The sequence below is a fragment of the Ambystoma mexicanum genome, chromosome 8, assembly GCF_040938575.1.
Source record: "Ambystoma mexicanum isolate Mex_15411 chromosome 8, UKY_AmexF1_1, whole genome shotgun sequence".
Lineage (NCBI taxonomy): Eukaryota > Metazoa > Chordata > Amphibia > Caudata > Ambystomatidae > Ambystoma > Ambystoma mexicanum.
In genome coordinates, this window is record NC_090929.1 from 401,884,915 (window position 1) to 401,901,001 (window position 16,087).

At 43.8% G+C, this 16,087-nt stretch overlaps 1 protein-coding gene across 1 annotated transcript in view; it reads left to right on the plus strand.

Annotated features, from left to right (window-relative positions):
- The window catches only part of C8H9orf43 (chromosome 8 C9orf43 homolog), a 906,643-nt gene that overhangs the window by 486,074 nt on the left and 404,482 nt on the right, over positions 1-16,087 (plus strand). Inside the window, exon 6 of the mRNA XM_069612161.1 lies at positions 4,247-4,340. Within this exon, the coding sequence (XP_069468262.1) occupies positions 4,247-4,340 (94 nt within the window). The remainder of the gene's footprint in view (positions 1-4,246; positions 4,341-16,087) is intronic.

Below are 16,087 nucleotides of genomic sequence, written 5' to 3' on the forward strand. Positions count from 1 at the left end.
TGGTTTTGCAGGATCAGTCCTTTCCTGGTTTCTATCATATTTGTCTCAAAGAACCTTTTCTGTTTCATGGGCTGGGAAATCATCTAAATCTTTTTTGCTTGCCCATGGCCATGGCGCTCTGCAATAGTCCGCCTTCGGCCCTTTTCTGTTCTCTCTCTACACTTCGTCTCTTGCTGCCATTATTTCTTCCTTTGGTCTGTCACACCACTTCTATGCTGATGACACTCAACTTTTCCTTTCCTTTTCTTCTTTTTCCTCTGAGATTCACCACACTCTTTATGCTTGTCTTCTAGCCATTGAAGCTTGCTAGTCTTCTCAATATCTCACACTTAATGCTGGGCAAACTGAGGTTCTCTTTTTTCCCCACTAACACTCTATCCCCTCCTCCTCCGTCCTTTATTTCCTTGCCCCCATACCAGCTTCCAATCTCGTCTACGCATCGAAATCTGGGGCTCTATCTTGACTCTAGTCTATCCTTCTCTCACCACATTTCTCTAACATTGCGCGCTTGCAACTTTCATCCAAACAATATATTTCTTTCTGAGATTCTATCTCATCTTCCCTCGCTACTCTTGACTGGCTTTCTTTTTACTCTCTACACAAATTACATTTTTTATTCCTCTATGAACTTGCTCCTGACTATCTTTCTGTCTTGGTATCCTTCTATTCCCCTTCTCTTTTCCTGCCACTCCTCCTCTCAATTTCTCTTGGTGGCACCTCGCCCCCCTTGTGTTCAATCTTGTTTTCGTACTTTTCCTCTTCTAGCTCCTCTACATTGGGACACTCTCCCTTACTCTCTTCGTTCTATTTCTGTCTATTCTTTATTTCATAAGTCATCGAAGTCTCAACTTTTTCAACATGCTTGAACGATTGTTTTCTTATTGGTTATGTATATCCATTTTATTGTACCGTACCCTGTTCTCTGTACAGTGCCTTAGCTTAAGGCGCTATATAAAACATAAATACAAATACAAAATGAATTAAATTACACATTGCACTCAATAGTATTGGCAGTCTGGAGATTCACCTCACTTCCAGTGGGCACTTAGGGGCTTTTTGCCTATCAGAAATACCCCAGTCCTGGATATTGTTTTATATATAGACTTTGCTACATACTTTTTAATAAATTAAACAACTTACATGGGTATAAATTGAGAGCACTTTGCAGCACCATCATCTCTTAGCTTAGAATGGATATATATGAAAGTCTTCAAATGAGCAATGTAGATGAAACTCGATCTGTAGATAATTTAAGAAACATGTGGGCTAACCAGGCATCTCTCGATTAATTAATGATACATGTTAACACCCTGAAAATGTGTCCATGTAATCCTTTGGCATGTCAATTCTTTCTGGTCGGATAGATCCAAGATATTGAGCGGCTATGGCAGTGTTTTTTCAATTAGCTTTGGTTTGTTTTGCAGTACAGCGATTGTAGTGTTAAGAAACCAGGACTATTTTCGACATCTCCTGTTTTGCTATTCAGAAGTCTCCAATTGTTTGTTGCGGCTACTCATTTGGATTCACAAATCAATACATACATTTATAGTCTCTTACTTTAATGGCAAAGCAATATATTGCAAAGGAATGGTGGTCCACAAACATCTTTCAACTTGAAGAATGGGTGAAGCACTGTTCAGTTTGTGATGAATGTGAGTATGAGAGGGATATGTTTGTTGAATGCTCCAAACAAAGTGCCATTTGATTTGAGACTTTTTCTTTTCCTGGCTCAATCAAGATTCTTTGAACTCCCATTAAATTGTTAACGCGTTTTGATTTGTGTGTAAATACACCCACACTTATTAATTGAGCCTCCTCCTGATAGGTAGTAAGTGACATACCTAATTGCACTGCTCACTTGTTTTGTGTAATGGTTATAGTTTGGAATACATTCTGTGAATTAATAAAGTTGGTTGAAAAGGGATGCAATTCATTTGTTTGCCTTTGATATGCATTGGCTTATTTGCCCAAGTAATTTCTTATGTTCTGTCCTCTTACTACCTCTGTGGCGCCATTCTGCCATGGTATTTGTGACTTTCTCTTTGCTTCTTAATACAAAGTATGACTCTTCCCTTTTGAATCCACAATTCCTTGTTTTCTAATCTTAATACTGCTGGTTTATTCCCTTGCCAGGAAAGTTTCTTCACCTTCTCCTTAGGGACGTATTCCCCTACCAGAATATTACTTCACTTTTCACTCTTGGTTTACTCCCTTGCCAGGATATTACTTCACTTCTCACTCCTGGTTCACTCCTTTACCAGAATACAGTTTCACTTCTTACTCCTGGGTTACTCTCTTACCAGTATACTGTTTCACCTTTTAGTCCTGCTTTATTTTCCTGCCAACATATTGTTCCACCTCAGTCCTGGTTTACACTCTTGTCAGGATAGGACTTTACTTCTTATCTTGTTTGCCTGTGGCACTAACCTGCCAGGGCTTTTCCTCTCTCTATTCACTCTCTCTTATCCACTTTACCACAGTACTCCAAAGGTGAGTCACTGACCCTATCTTGTCTCAGTTCAAATCAATATTATTTTCCTCTTTCAAGTTTTACGCCCTCAACCCTTTCGCAGCACTCTTTGTATGTATTTCAGTTCTTCCTTTCATGGTTTGGGCATCTAATCCTCATTCAGCCTTATCGATATGCTTGTCAATTTCTTCTTTTAAACACTGCCCTTCTGCCTAACTTTCAATAGGTGTCCAGTCAATTGGTCGACAGCAAACTGGTCGACTGCAATTTGGTGGACACCATTTGGTCGAATGCCAAATGGTCGAATTTTTTTTTTTTTTATATATGTGTTTTGTGGGTTTTCGTGTGGGGGAAAAAAAAAAGAAAAAAGGGGGTTGGGGGGGACCCCCCCAAAAAAAACCAAAAAAAGGGTAAAAAAAAAAAAAAAAAAATTCGACCATTTGGCATTCGACCAAATGGTGTCGACCAGTTGTCCTGTCGACCAAATGTTTTCGACCAATTGACTGGTAACCCTTTCAATACTGTTCGTATATGTATATCTTCCTTGTTTAACACATTGGGTCGCTGACCCTTCTTTCATAAAGTTCTCATTGGTATCTGTGTTTTTAATATTCACTCTTGCGTTCCCGTACTTTGTCAATTCGACGCGGTAAGCATTTGCAGACACTACGGTAACCCATTAATTCTCATTGGGCTTAGCTGGCGGCTCTGGCAGCACTTGCGTCCCTTTCGCTACTCTGCTGGTCCACTGACTAGGCATGCATCCTGTCAGCTGGTCCACTTTTCTTTTATCTTCTTTCACTCCAGGTGCCTTCCATGGTTTGCGGTCATCAAGCAGCAGGCTGCTTTCCGCACAGTCTCTACACTTGCCATCCTCTCTCGCCTATGCGCTGCTGCTAACAGTTTGCATGTCTCTGGTGTCTCGTTCTGCATTTTCGCAAGCCGACATCAGCCTCTGACTCTGCCACTCTATGCACTCAGGATCAGCTGTGGCTGTTTCAAACTCCCGGCATGGCTGAGCATTCCCCAAAGACTAGAATGCAGCGTTGGCTTACTGCATCCAATCATCTTCATTAATCCATCTCTCTTCCTCGTCTCAGTACCAAAATGGGGCAGAGGGAAGGCATATAGGGCAATTGATTGGAAAACCCTGGATTTTCTTCTTCCACACTACAGTAAGCCACACATGTATGTTGAAAAGGCATATGGATATCAAGTGGGATTTTAACTGCCAGGTTATCTGGGTCTATGATGGTCCTATCCCTCTGGGATTTGTCTTCCCCTGTTTGTTCCTCCTGCAGATAGCCACCCCCAGCTTCTGCCTTTCCCTGGCCACACAAGAGAAGCTTCCCTCCAAAGAATCAGTGACAATATTGTCAGATTTGTCACACTACATATCCATTGAGTAAATAAAATAAATGACAGTACATCAAGATACGAAAATCTGATTAGCTTAAATGTTTGTGGTCAAACAGGTTGTGCATTGATAGTCACAGTGTTGGGTGGAATTTCTCTTATCGGATGAGTATTACAATGCCAGCCAGCCCTCAATTCTCTGTTATAAAATTGCCTTTGGGTTTAACCTCATTGTATCTAAAACACACATATTGTCTACCTGAAGGTTGACATTATTTCTCTTCCTACTTTTATAGGCAGCGTTTGTCTCCTTCCGTGCAGCAGCAGTTCTCACTTTTCCATTGAGAAGGTTGACGTTGTTGAGTTTCTTTTCATGGCTTCTGAAATTAATTTGATCTATGTTTGTCATTTTTTGTTCAGAACACAAGAGACCTTTAGAATTTGTATCAAAGACCTGACTGCAGAAATTCCCAGAGCCTCGGCAGATGTCGGTAGAAGCGCAGCCCACAGAACGGTGAGTGGTTTCCATGTTTACTTTGCTCCATGGTTTTGATGTAAGACAGTATCCTCTTCAACGCTAGACTCAATCTAGCAATCAAGCACTTTGCATTGAAAAATATTGCCTTCGATCACAGACAAACCAAGAGTACCATCCTTGCTCTATCCACCATGCATAGCATCATTAGTGGAATTTCTTTTCTGCCATTAGGAGGGACACAGCATGTTTTCTGATGCTCAGATGTCATTTACATGTTCACCTCTAGCTCCTGAATACATAATTCCTAATTACTCCAGCTCCTGTTTTCTAAGATGCGTTTACTAATCAATGCTCCTCAATAGCCCTTGCCTGAATGATATTTGTAAGAAAGCTATTCTCAAGCATGACGTCAATACCCGTGAGCCATTTCTGATGAGCTGTAATCAAACTGTACAGGTTCACTGAAGAAAGCTAGCCCAAATGGCCATAAAGGATTCAAGACCGCACGATTTTCAGATATGCCCAGGGATGCTGACCAGGCAACTCCCTCGCAGTCACCAGATTGAACAAATAACCACTTTTTATATAAAGTCAAGCAACAAACACCCTTTCTGATCAAGTTAAATGAAGAAAACAGACTAAGGCTTATATACCTAAACAATACAAAAGAAAAGGTTCAGTGATTGAAGCAGGAAAGATAAAGATTACATTTATATATTGAAGGACCCACTAGATACTGCAGGTCCTTAATAAGACCCTCTTGATTTTCCATTATTGAGGTGTAATGGATGTTGAGATATTAATTGTTTCATGGATACTGGGAGAGATGCTCCAAGCTTCCTCGAGCCATTGTCCCAAAAAGGACCTGAAGTGCCATCGGACAGCTCATACAAACCTAATACATTAGAGGAAGATCCTCAGCTATGTTAATTCAACGCATCCCTCCAGTGAATGGGAAATAAACCCTCCCAAGATTTGGAATCATTTTCAAACTGTCCCTTACTTGAGTAACAACACCCAGCATGGGCAAGTAACTGGCCTGTAGGTATGGGTCAACTATCCCAGCCTACAGGAGAGAACTTCCCTACCTATCTGTCTATTAAAGGATCATTGCCCAGCCCCAGACCCTCCTCTCCCTTTTCCGCAGGGTTCCCAAAGCCACTCTGATTCAGGTGAAGCTGGATGATTAGTGCAAGGGGAGCCCCCGTTGCCCTTAGCCCTGAACTCTGGGAGTACTTTATGAGCCCGGCGATATGGGCAATAAGCATTGTTCCAGCTGTCACCCCACTGCAGCTCCCCCAGGTCTAGATCACTTTACCTAAAAGAACAGGAAATAGAGAAGAGTGTCTCCAGTGGATTGCACCATTATACATGTATTTCTGGCTGTGGGGAACTGAATAAAAGAATGGCTATGGTGCACAGTGGTTTGAAAGACAGACTCCCAATGCCCCTGTCACCACAAAGCTTTTGACAGCGGCTTGGGTTGTCTGTAAGCATAGATTGCGCAGAATCTCATAAATGGGCATAAGGAACTGATTCTCCACCATAGTGATTTACTTTGCTGCTCCTCCTACCAAATAGAAATAAACTATGCAAACCGCATTCATATTCCCACACAAAGTGCAGGCCGGACACAGACCGTTGAGCAGTGTGCATGCACTAACAGCTACTGCATACCCGAACAGCTCTAGAAAACAAACCAAATGCATAGCTCCACTGTGCTCCTTAGACAATCAAATTGGGGTTGTGTCGTCTGAAGCCTGATAGATGAGATGTGAGTCTCTGGAGCTCCTCAGCACTGTGATGTATGGCACAGATTGCTCCCTCTTGATCACTGCCTTTGACTTGCACTGTCTGCTGGGGAGTAAAGGGAGCCCCTCGGCTGCACCAGAGGAGGCTCCTCTATCATAAATGTTCCCCAGCAATAAAGGAATAAGCCTTGGCAGTCTTGGCTGACCGCCACCACAAGAGTCCTCTTGATGGTGGAACGAGGCACCGTAGCTTAGTACTCTATGGCCAAGAAGATCCAAAGCTCAGCAGGGTGCTTATCGCCCACCCAGACAGTAAGCTCCTGCCTGTGGTGGTGCAGGTGTGCAAGTAGCATTGATGAATCCTGAGCGTGAGTCGGGAGAATGACGTGCCCAGTTCTACAGGGCTCGAGAACAGTGATCGCTGACCCACTGGAATTTCGTGCCTGAGGCGCCGCACTCAACCTTGGGTTTGGCAGACTCCCGTGCCTTAACACATTTCCAATTGATCGGGAAGGGAGGAGCAGGCTCGTAGTCCATGTTGATACATCATTTTATAATTTTAGTGTCCTGTGTCACAAATCCTTCAACATTGATAATGTGCATTTACCACTTTAAACCATATACACAGCTCTTCCTCAACAACCTAGAGTTTGAGATCCTCAGAATCTGTGAGTTTGAGATTCACAGATCCTCAGTGGCTGGTTAATCGCATCTTTAACTCCAAGGCTGTAGAACTGGTTGGCTGTGTGGCCTTTAATATCCTTTTTAGGCGGGGGGGGCTAACTGGCAAGTTCATTGAAATGCTTCAGGCTGGTGGCCCCAAGTATTCCCCCCAAAAGTGTCTTCTTTTACATCTGTGTGGATGGCCACTCACAATCCTATTGACTCCCGCTGTCCAGTGCATGCCTTGGCCCAGAGGAGGATTCCCAACCACTAAAGGGGACATTGCCTGGCTACTGCAGACCTTGAAGCAGGATTTAGCTTCTTCGATGCAGGAATTGAAGATAACCTTTCGAGAACTCAACCAAAATGTCAAGGATGTAGAGCCACGTGTGGGAAAGCTAGGAACAGCATTCACTACTCACACCTCTCTGGAAAAGACAGTTCTTGAGCTAGAGGGACACCATCCTCACATTGACGAAAAAACAAAGGGACTGTGCAAATACATTTTGGAGAAACATCATCAGAGTTTGTGGGAGGCCTGAGGATATCTGCACCTCAGACATGGAAGAATGTATTCAAGTGGTATTCACTTCAATTGTCGGTGAGTCATCAGGAATTGACATGACCATAGATCAAACACATTGGGGTTTCACACATTTTCAACAACGTTGAGATCTACTACAGGGCATAATAACTAGGATGCACGATTTCAAATCCAAAGAACCAATTCTTCAAAACGCCAGGTGATTGAGCATTATCCCCTTTAAAAGGGACAAACATTTTCTAGATCTGGCTCCGAGCACCATTGCACAACGCAGTCTTATAAGACCCCTCACAGCTTGCTTGCCAGAGAAAAATATCTCACCACTGGGGATACCCCTTTAAGCTAAAGGGCCACCCACCATGAATTCTCATCATTCCATGCAGCCGTGGATATGCTTAACATTCCTCAGGCTGAGATACAGATATCTGAACCTACAAACCCACCATCTTCTCAGGCAGAGTGGTCCCAGTCTCTAGCATGACGAGCAAGACGTTGTAACCTTTGTAGATCCTCAATGAGCAGAAGAGAACGAAGCACAGACTCCACCGCTTTGGCTTGACTTCAATCGCTGACTGGTTCCGACTAGTTTCAGGTTTTACAATAAACTACAGCAAATCATATATGCTAAATGTGACCAAAACTACTTTAGCGAAACCACCTTAAAATTGAAATACAGCTTCCCTTGGATTCAGAACACACTGAAATAATTAGGTATCAATCTAACGAAATGTCATTTATTACATCAACATAATGTCACTGACCGTGACTTATCTCGCTGGACAAACGCTGAAGTTTCTTGGATGGGTAGAATTACAGTGATAAAGATGAGCCTACTCCCTAAACATTTATATATTTTTCGAGCCCTCCAACTAGAGATTCAGAAGAATGCTTTTCAGGATCTGCTGGCACAGATTGACATTTATATGAGCCAATGTATTATCAGAATTTCCTGCTGCATTTTACTTTCGGCCAGGCTTAATGGGGGTCTGGGAGTCCCAGACTTGGAAAGATACTTGTATACTACCCAAGTAGCCCCAATCCTGATAAGCACTAGCTAGAAGTGGAGCAATCTATGGTGAAGCGCCCTCTACATAAGTGGTGTTGGTTATCCCCAAACACCTGCTGTGCCCTAAAGGGATTGCTTCCTGCTACAAAAGCCCCTCTGGGACCTAGCAGTAAGGACGTTCAACACTACCTACTTTCCTTCACCTCTCTCTGCAGTCCTGGAAAATCCTGGTTTCCCACAGTGGCTGCATCATCATAATTCTTACATGTAGCCCTTCAGAGACTAGGACAACTCTACAAGGTGAGGATCTCCCTTTCTTTCGATAGTTGTAAAAAAACAATCTTCTCCCCGATTCCTCCAAATATACATGTATGCAGCTTAGACAGTGGTGTAGCAATTCTACGATTAGTCGGAGGGTGGGGGGGGGGACTATGACATTTGAAGATTTATTTATTGGCGTCCTCCTTAGAACCTGTGCCTGTGTCTCACCAGCAAAATCAATCTGTTCCTTTTATTCAGACAGCGTGCCAAGATCGCAGAAAGCTACCCCAGCTAAATGGATCTGCAGCCACCTTACTCCTCCCCACTGGTATCCTTCAGCGCTCTCTCTCTAGAAAAATGCTCCTGGGCCCATCTCTGCCTTTGGGGAGGGCCCAGGGAACCAGGATGTGTTGCCCCTTAGTGTCCCTTTTCTCTGACTCTGTTCTCCCCTCTCCCATTTTGATTTGGGATGCCTGCCTCCACAGAGGCTGCAACGGTGGGTGTATTTTCAGCTTTGCGAAGCACACATATCTCCAGCACAAATAAGCCTTTTGGCGCATGCCACGCCCTTATATTCATGCCCAACACATGGTGCTAATAACATTTACTGGGGACAGTCCTGGTGCCCAGCTATCTAGTGCCCCCAAAACCATAACTCTCCCACCTCTCTCTGGGCAGAGAGAGGTGGGAGGGGGTTGGGGGACGACACTTGGAGGGTTTTTATCACTGCTCCCAGGGGAGGTTAGGTCTTTTCTCTAGATCTTACTTGGAATCAGTGTGGTATGGTGTACTCAATCTGTTTATGCTGACCTCCAGCCATCATCTAACGTGAGCTTATGCTCTGCTGACTGTTTCCTCGAGCGGATGGTGTTGGTGTCTGACATATAGCGAGCTGTCTTGTATACTGCCATATCATGGGCCCTTTGTCAGTCCAGAAAAACTAAGCACCCCTTGAGGGTCCGGAAATTAATAATAATTGGTTGGCCGAAGACCAACCGCCCCATTTACAGTGTAAGAATATATATTCATTAGTCATTCGTTATTACGTAGCTATTAGTTTAACTAGAGTGAAGCCATTTTGAGATGACCAGAATCGCCATTTTGTCTTCTCTCTCTGCTCTAACGTTGCCACTTTGCCTCATGTAAAACGGCTTTGCTGTAGATATTATTTCGCTTCAATGGTCCAAGGCTAAGAAACATGTTGAAACATTACACTGGAGAGCCAGACAGGAATGCCCGATTCCCTCCCTCACGTATCCTTGAAGGCAGGGAGCAAGGCATTTAATCAGTATACGAATGCCAGCGAGTCTCCTGAAAGAATAGCAATGTACGAAACTAGCATTTAAAGAGTTGAATAATGATCTTCCTTACGGCCCCCCCTTTCTGAGCCCAGTGAGGCCCCGGAGAGCGGGCTGACGTCTAGAGCGAGAATCGAAACTTAGAGATAGTGAGGCCTGGTATGTGCCAGTCTCCTACGCGCAGCTTGCCCATGAAAAACAGAAACACTGTGTTCTCGCAAACAAGGAATGGTGTCTGTAAAATTGGATATCGCAAACTGTTACTAAATATGGTGGTCTAAGGTGTCATATTTGTCACACTGGTGAATCATCACCTCTAATTCAAAGGGAAATGAATTGGGGGCGGCATCAAATATGTCATTACTGATTGTAAAATGCTCCGTTTGTATATATGTAACTGATGTACGGCTCGCACACTCTTGCGTCCCCCGAGGTCTGTTAGACACACGTTGCGGGGCGTGGGACCCCTTGACCAACTGGGACTATTTTATATTGCAATAAACCCTAGATTTTGGGAACAGAACCTTGTGTCTGGCGTATCTGTTCGTGTGTGGTGACTGTGCCTTGTTTCCACATCCGAGGGTCCCTCAGGGGCCCCTTCACCTTCACATATTGCGGACACACATTTTTTGGCAGTGCCTCTATTTTCACTGGTATTACAGAGTTCGCAATTGCCGGGAGCCAATTAGCTCCTGTTCTGACCAAGGGGAGGCTGATTAGCTTGAAACCAATAGCTACCAGGAGATACTTTTGACTCCCCAGGTAAGTTGTGCCTTTCAAAAATAGCTGCGTTATATTAACTGTGTAGGTTTAGGAATGTGTTTAAAAGATAATGAAGGGCACACATCAGGGACATTTAAAGGATATTGGATAATATATAATGGGCAAAAGGTTAGAGTTTCTAACTTGCGCACAAGTTAGACTTGCTCATTATGTACTAACTCCTGGTTCCCCAGTGGTAGCTCCTGCCCAACAGGTGATGCCCGATACCCAGGACCTGCTTTTTGCTCCTGGTTAACAATCCTAAAATTGCTCCTCTGTCGGCCAAGCTTCTCACAAAAGGTGTGTGGGTTACACTGCACCTCTTCTCTTCATTGGCTTTTCTCACCCGGCTTGGTGTCCTGGTCACAGGGGGGTTGAAAATGCGAAGAAACTCTGATTTAGATTCTGTTGTGGGTTCCTTATATCTGTTCATCAGACCCTTTATTTCTTGTCCTTACTGCTCCTGACAACAGTCATTGGCCTTGGCAGAAGCAATGCATGGCCTTAAGTAGTGCCACATTATTGAATTAGCCAATGCAGCATTCCAAACTGGAGTTTTCAGCTTATTAGCATGTTTGTGTTGCTTTATTAACAATGTATGACCCCATTTCCTGTATGTTTACAAGACATCCAATCACAGAGGGCAGTACTTTTTTATATTTCAATGGTGTCCACATAAGTTCTGATGAATTTCTGAAAATTATGCAGACTACAGAGAACATACTTGTTACATAAAGCTGCATAAGTATTAATCTCAGCTTATTTATTTTAAATCCAGTGTAAAGAGTTCAAAGATGGCGTTTCTTCATCTGAGATAAAGGTCAAAATTAGGCATTAAATGTGGAAAGGGAAAAGAGCTAGCTTATGTCTTATTGACCGGGGTTTCTGGATTTTAATCATTATTTGAGAATCAAGAGGTCAGAATCATATTGGGCAGGTTGGATGCTGCCCTGTAGAGGTTAATTAATGTTCTAGAAAACATTATGAAATATTTGCAGACAGTGGCAGTTAGTGGGTAAGAGACTGTATTTGGGGACACACTGAGGCTAGGCTTGACAGATTGACCTTTAAGTATGAGTATGTCCTTCAGAGAAATTTATGGGGCCTCTGCAGTTATTTCTGATGTACGCATTGTCTCTGGCGCAGTAGAGCATGGTTGTTAGCTGTGACTTTACAGTCTTTGTTTTCTAAGAAAATATGTACTAGAATCAGAGGTGTTGGGGCTTGTGATTAATCCTGCAGAGTCCTCACAAAAACCCTACCTAAAGTCTCCTCCCAGGTGGCATGGGGAAGGCAGCCGCTACCTGATCCTAACCGCAGGGGTGGTATTAGCCAGGGAGATCACCTCGGAGAAGGACCCCAAGGGAATAGGAGTACTCCATTGGGTGAGACGCAATATTTGTTTTCCTCAAAGGAAGAGATGTCATTGATGCCAGAATATGTAATGGCTTGTTGACAGAGTGAGGTTTGCTGTTCCAAAGCTATTCATTCTGGGGATTGCAGAAATGGTCCTAATCAATCATTCATCAGGCATAACTTTCCCCACATAAAGGTGCCCACAACTATAATGGTAAGAGCTCTTGTAATCAACAAGAGGAAGTTAAATGTGGACATCAGAATATTATCATTTTATGTTCTGATAAAGCTAACTTTCCTTTGACTCCAAAACAATCATTGACTCCTTTTAAATAGTCCATAAGAGAACTGAAGTTAGTACATGGAAAAGCATTGTTCGGCAAGACAAATGGAATTTGGGCATTGTGGGACTTGCATCCCCAATTTTCAAAGTACTGGGACAAGGAAGAAGGATTTGAGGGACTGAACTGAAAGGTGCAGTCCAGTGACTAATGACCCACACCTGGTGAGTATAAAGGGCCCCCTCAGGTGTAGGCCATTAGTTGTAGCAGGAGTGGTAGCAGAAGGAGAACAGAAGGTGGAGTAGTTGACTAGACTCCAAGTTGCAGTGGCAGCAGAAGTTGAAGGGAAGCTGAGGCACCGAAGACACCGCTGTGTGTGAAGCAGATGCCAGCTTCATGAGGTTCTCTACCCTTGATGACCCAGTATGCAGAGGTTGCGTGGCAGGAAGCGTGCCAGAAAGCTTTCCCCCTGAGGATCTTCTATGTAGAGGTTGTGCGGTGGGAAGAATTCATTTAAAAAGCTTTCCCCAAGTAACGTGTGCTCCGGTGGCAGGCGTGGGCCTCGGGAACCAGAAAGAAGTCTCTTACCTGGCAGTGGAAAGCAGAGGAAGCAGAGGACACTAAGGCAACAGAAGGAGGGGACGCTTATGCAGCACCCAGTGAGTTCACTAATCTTATGTGTCCCCCAGAACGCTCTATGATCGTCCAATAGCCTTTTTTAAGAACATTGAATACCAAACTAATGTACAGACGTTAAAGCTGCAGACTAAGAATATCTTTGCATACCAATTTGATGTAAAATGACTAAAGTGGCAGAATAAGAATCTTGGGTCCAAACAAAAAGGTTTTAATCGTAATTACAAAGGCAAAAAAAACGACCATTGCCAAAACCAAGAGAGGGCAATATTAAAAGACATTCACAACAACCAATATTGCCAAAACCAAAAGTGAGCAATTAAGAAGCAGACCAGTTGTAACCCTTATTGTCACAGAACGGAAGAGGCAATAGTTGATAAAAACCCAAACAAGCATTGTCTAAGTCAAAGAGGAGCAAGAGTGATAAAAACCAATTATCAGCATTTGGTTGATGTATGGGTGGAACGACAAGTGTGGCAGAAGAGCTGCCCTCATGATAGCAAACATTCAGGAGGATAATAATCTGCACTGCTTGTGGCAATCACAAGAGTGGAACAAATATCAATGTGTTAGATGTTTTCCAAGAAGAAGTAGCCCATACTGAAATTGTTGTTACTGATATTGTTGAAAACCAAACGACTTAGTTGTGGCAGAGGAGCAGCCCTCCTGATAGAGAGCATTCAGGAGGACAGGAGCGTAATCTGCATTTCATGTGCCATAAATAGCACTAATGTGTTTCATGTCTTTACAGAAGAAATACTCATTGCTGCAATTGTTTAAAGTCAAAAGACTTTACTAAAATATTTGAAGTTAACTTTACCACAGAAGTAGTAGCAGTAGTGTTAGAAGCGTTTAGTCCTGGCAGGCGAGTATACCAGGGCAAGGGACTTTGTAGTGAGTTCCTGGCAGGTGAGTGTACCAGGAAGAAGTTGTTGAAGACTGTGAAGAAGTGTCAAGGCCACTACATGATTTTGTGAATCATTGTGGAATGATCCTGACAAACCCTTTCTGTTGCTATCAAGGAACTGTGAAAGTGTTTTTATCCTTAAGAAGTTGTGTTGAAATCTTTGTTACAAGTCAACCATTCTATCCTCATACAAAGGCTGCACGACACCCTTGGTATCTCGGAGCGGGTATTAGACTGGCTGACCACTTTCCTACCGAGCCATCCTGGGTACCTTCTCCTCTCCTTCTTTCTTCTGCTCCTGTGGTGTCCCCCAGGGCTCTAGCCTCTCGCCTTAGCTCTTTAACATCTACCTTACTCAGCTGGCACACCTCATCTCCTCCTTCTCCCCCAACTTCCATTGTTATGCAGACAACACACAACTTCAAACTTCCTGCTGACCCTCTTGCACCTTCCATTATCCCTGACAGCCTATTTGCCATCCACTCCTGGTGCACTTCCAATGCCAGACAAAAACAGAGATCTTTCCCACGGTTTCCAAATTCTTCCCTTCACCCTGGCCTTCCTCCATGGGCTCTCCCCCTGCTCCTTCTTCTGAAGCCAGAAACCTTGGAGTCATCTTCGACTCCTCTCTCTCCTTCCTTCCTCACACTCGGGACACTGCCAAGAAGTCCTATTTTCAGCTCTTCCTTCTCAAAGGAATTCTACCTTTTCTCACCTTCCATGAGAAGCTCAATGTTACCCGAGCCCTGGTTCTCTTTAGGCTTGACTATTGCAATAGCCTCCTCCTGAATCTACCTTCTTCCACTCTCCAACCCCTCCAGCTAATCCAGAACAGGGTAGCAAGGCTTATCCTTGGCCTCAAGCCCAGTGACTGCATCTCTCCAAATCCCTCTGTATCATCTACAAGGCTGTCTGGGGCCAGGGACCACACTCTCTGCAACTCTAACTAAATATTCCCCTTCTAGGCCTCTGCTCTCCTCTGGCACCAACTCTTTGTGTGTAAAATGTTTTGCTAGACAGAAGGCAGGAGGTTGATCCCTTTCCTCAGTTGGCTCCCTTCTTTGGAACATTCTCCCCCTCTTTCTTCACCTTGAGCAGGACTTTCTTAAATTCCGGATGCTCCTCAAGACTTTCCTCTTTACCTCCCCCCAGTCCCCTCTGCTAATCTCACAGTTGCTTTTTTGGTGTCCAGGGCCCTTTTGCATACCCAGGGCCCTGACCACCCACACCAAATCCCACCCAGCTTCTGTCTATCCTCAGCACACCCTGCACCCTGGAGGCTTGCACTTACCATACATTGTACTTCACCTTTTGCTCCCTCATGAGCACCCCAACACCTATCCCATTCCCCCTCCCTTCTGCACTTGCATGTTCTGAACACTCACAAGGCATAGTAGGTTCACCCCCCCCCCCTTCTTCCCACTGTATTTAATATTTATTATGTTTTTAATGTTTCTCATCCCCTCACTGTTGCCCTTTGGGCCCTTTGAAACAGAATATACTTTCTGTATTAGCGCCTAACAAGCGAACAATAAATAAATACATAACCAATCTTTTTTTCTTCACTTATTTATTTATTTCTTTCGCTCTGTTGGAAAGGTCCATTAAGTTTTTATTTCCATTTATTGTGCTTTAGCCACAACAGATCATGGGCCTCATAACACGGTAGGCGGAGGACCAAGGTGCTATTAGCTATTAGCACCTTGGTCCATGCCGGTAAAATACCAGCACCGCCTTGGTGGAAAGGGGAATTACTGCCCTATTCCAAGGTTGGCGGGGCGGTAATTCCCCCTTCCCCCATTGCCCTTCCCCATTCCCATTTTTGCCCCATAGGGCTCTATGGGAATGGGGAAGGCGCTAATTACGGTGCCGCAAATTGCGGTACCGTAATTAGCACCCTGGTCCTTTGCGGGTTGGTTTTTAACGCCTGCTAAACAGCAGGCGTTAAAGTACCTACCCGCAAAGGGACCTCGTAGTAAGGCGGTAAGGGTTAACGGTCACCGGTACGATTACCGGTGACCGTTAACCCTTACCCCCTTCCGTGTAATGAGGCCCCATGACTTTTAACACAGATCTTAGATAAATACATTCGTTCATAACAAATAATTCTTTCAGATAAATAAGTAAAAATAAAAAAAGGAAAAAAGAAAGAAGAGAGAACAAAGAAAAACAACGTAACATTGAACTCATAATTGTTACTAATCATAACAAGAATCACTCAGAATTATTATTTCAAGGGACATAGGTGATTTCAACTCCTATTAGTCCATTTTAATTGCCCCAGAATTGTTACCACTGCCATTGTGAGAAACCATTCA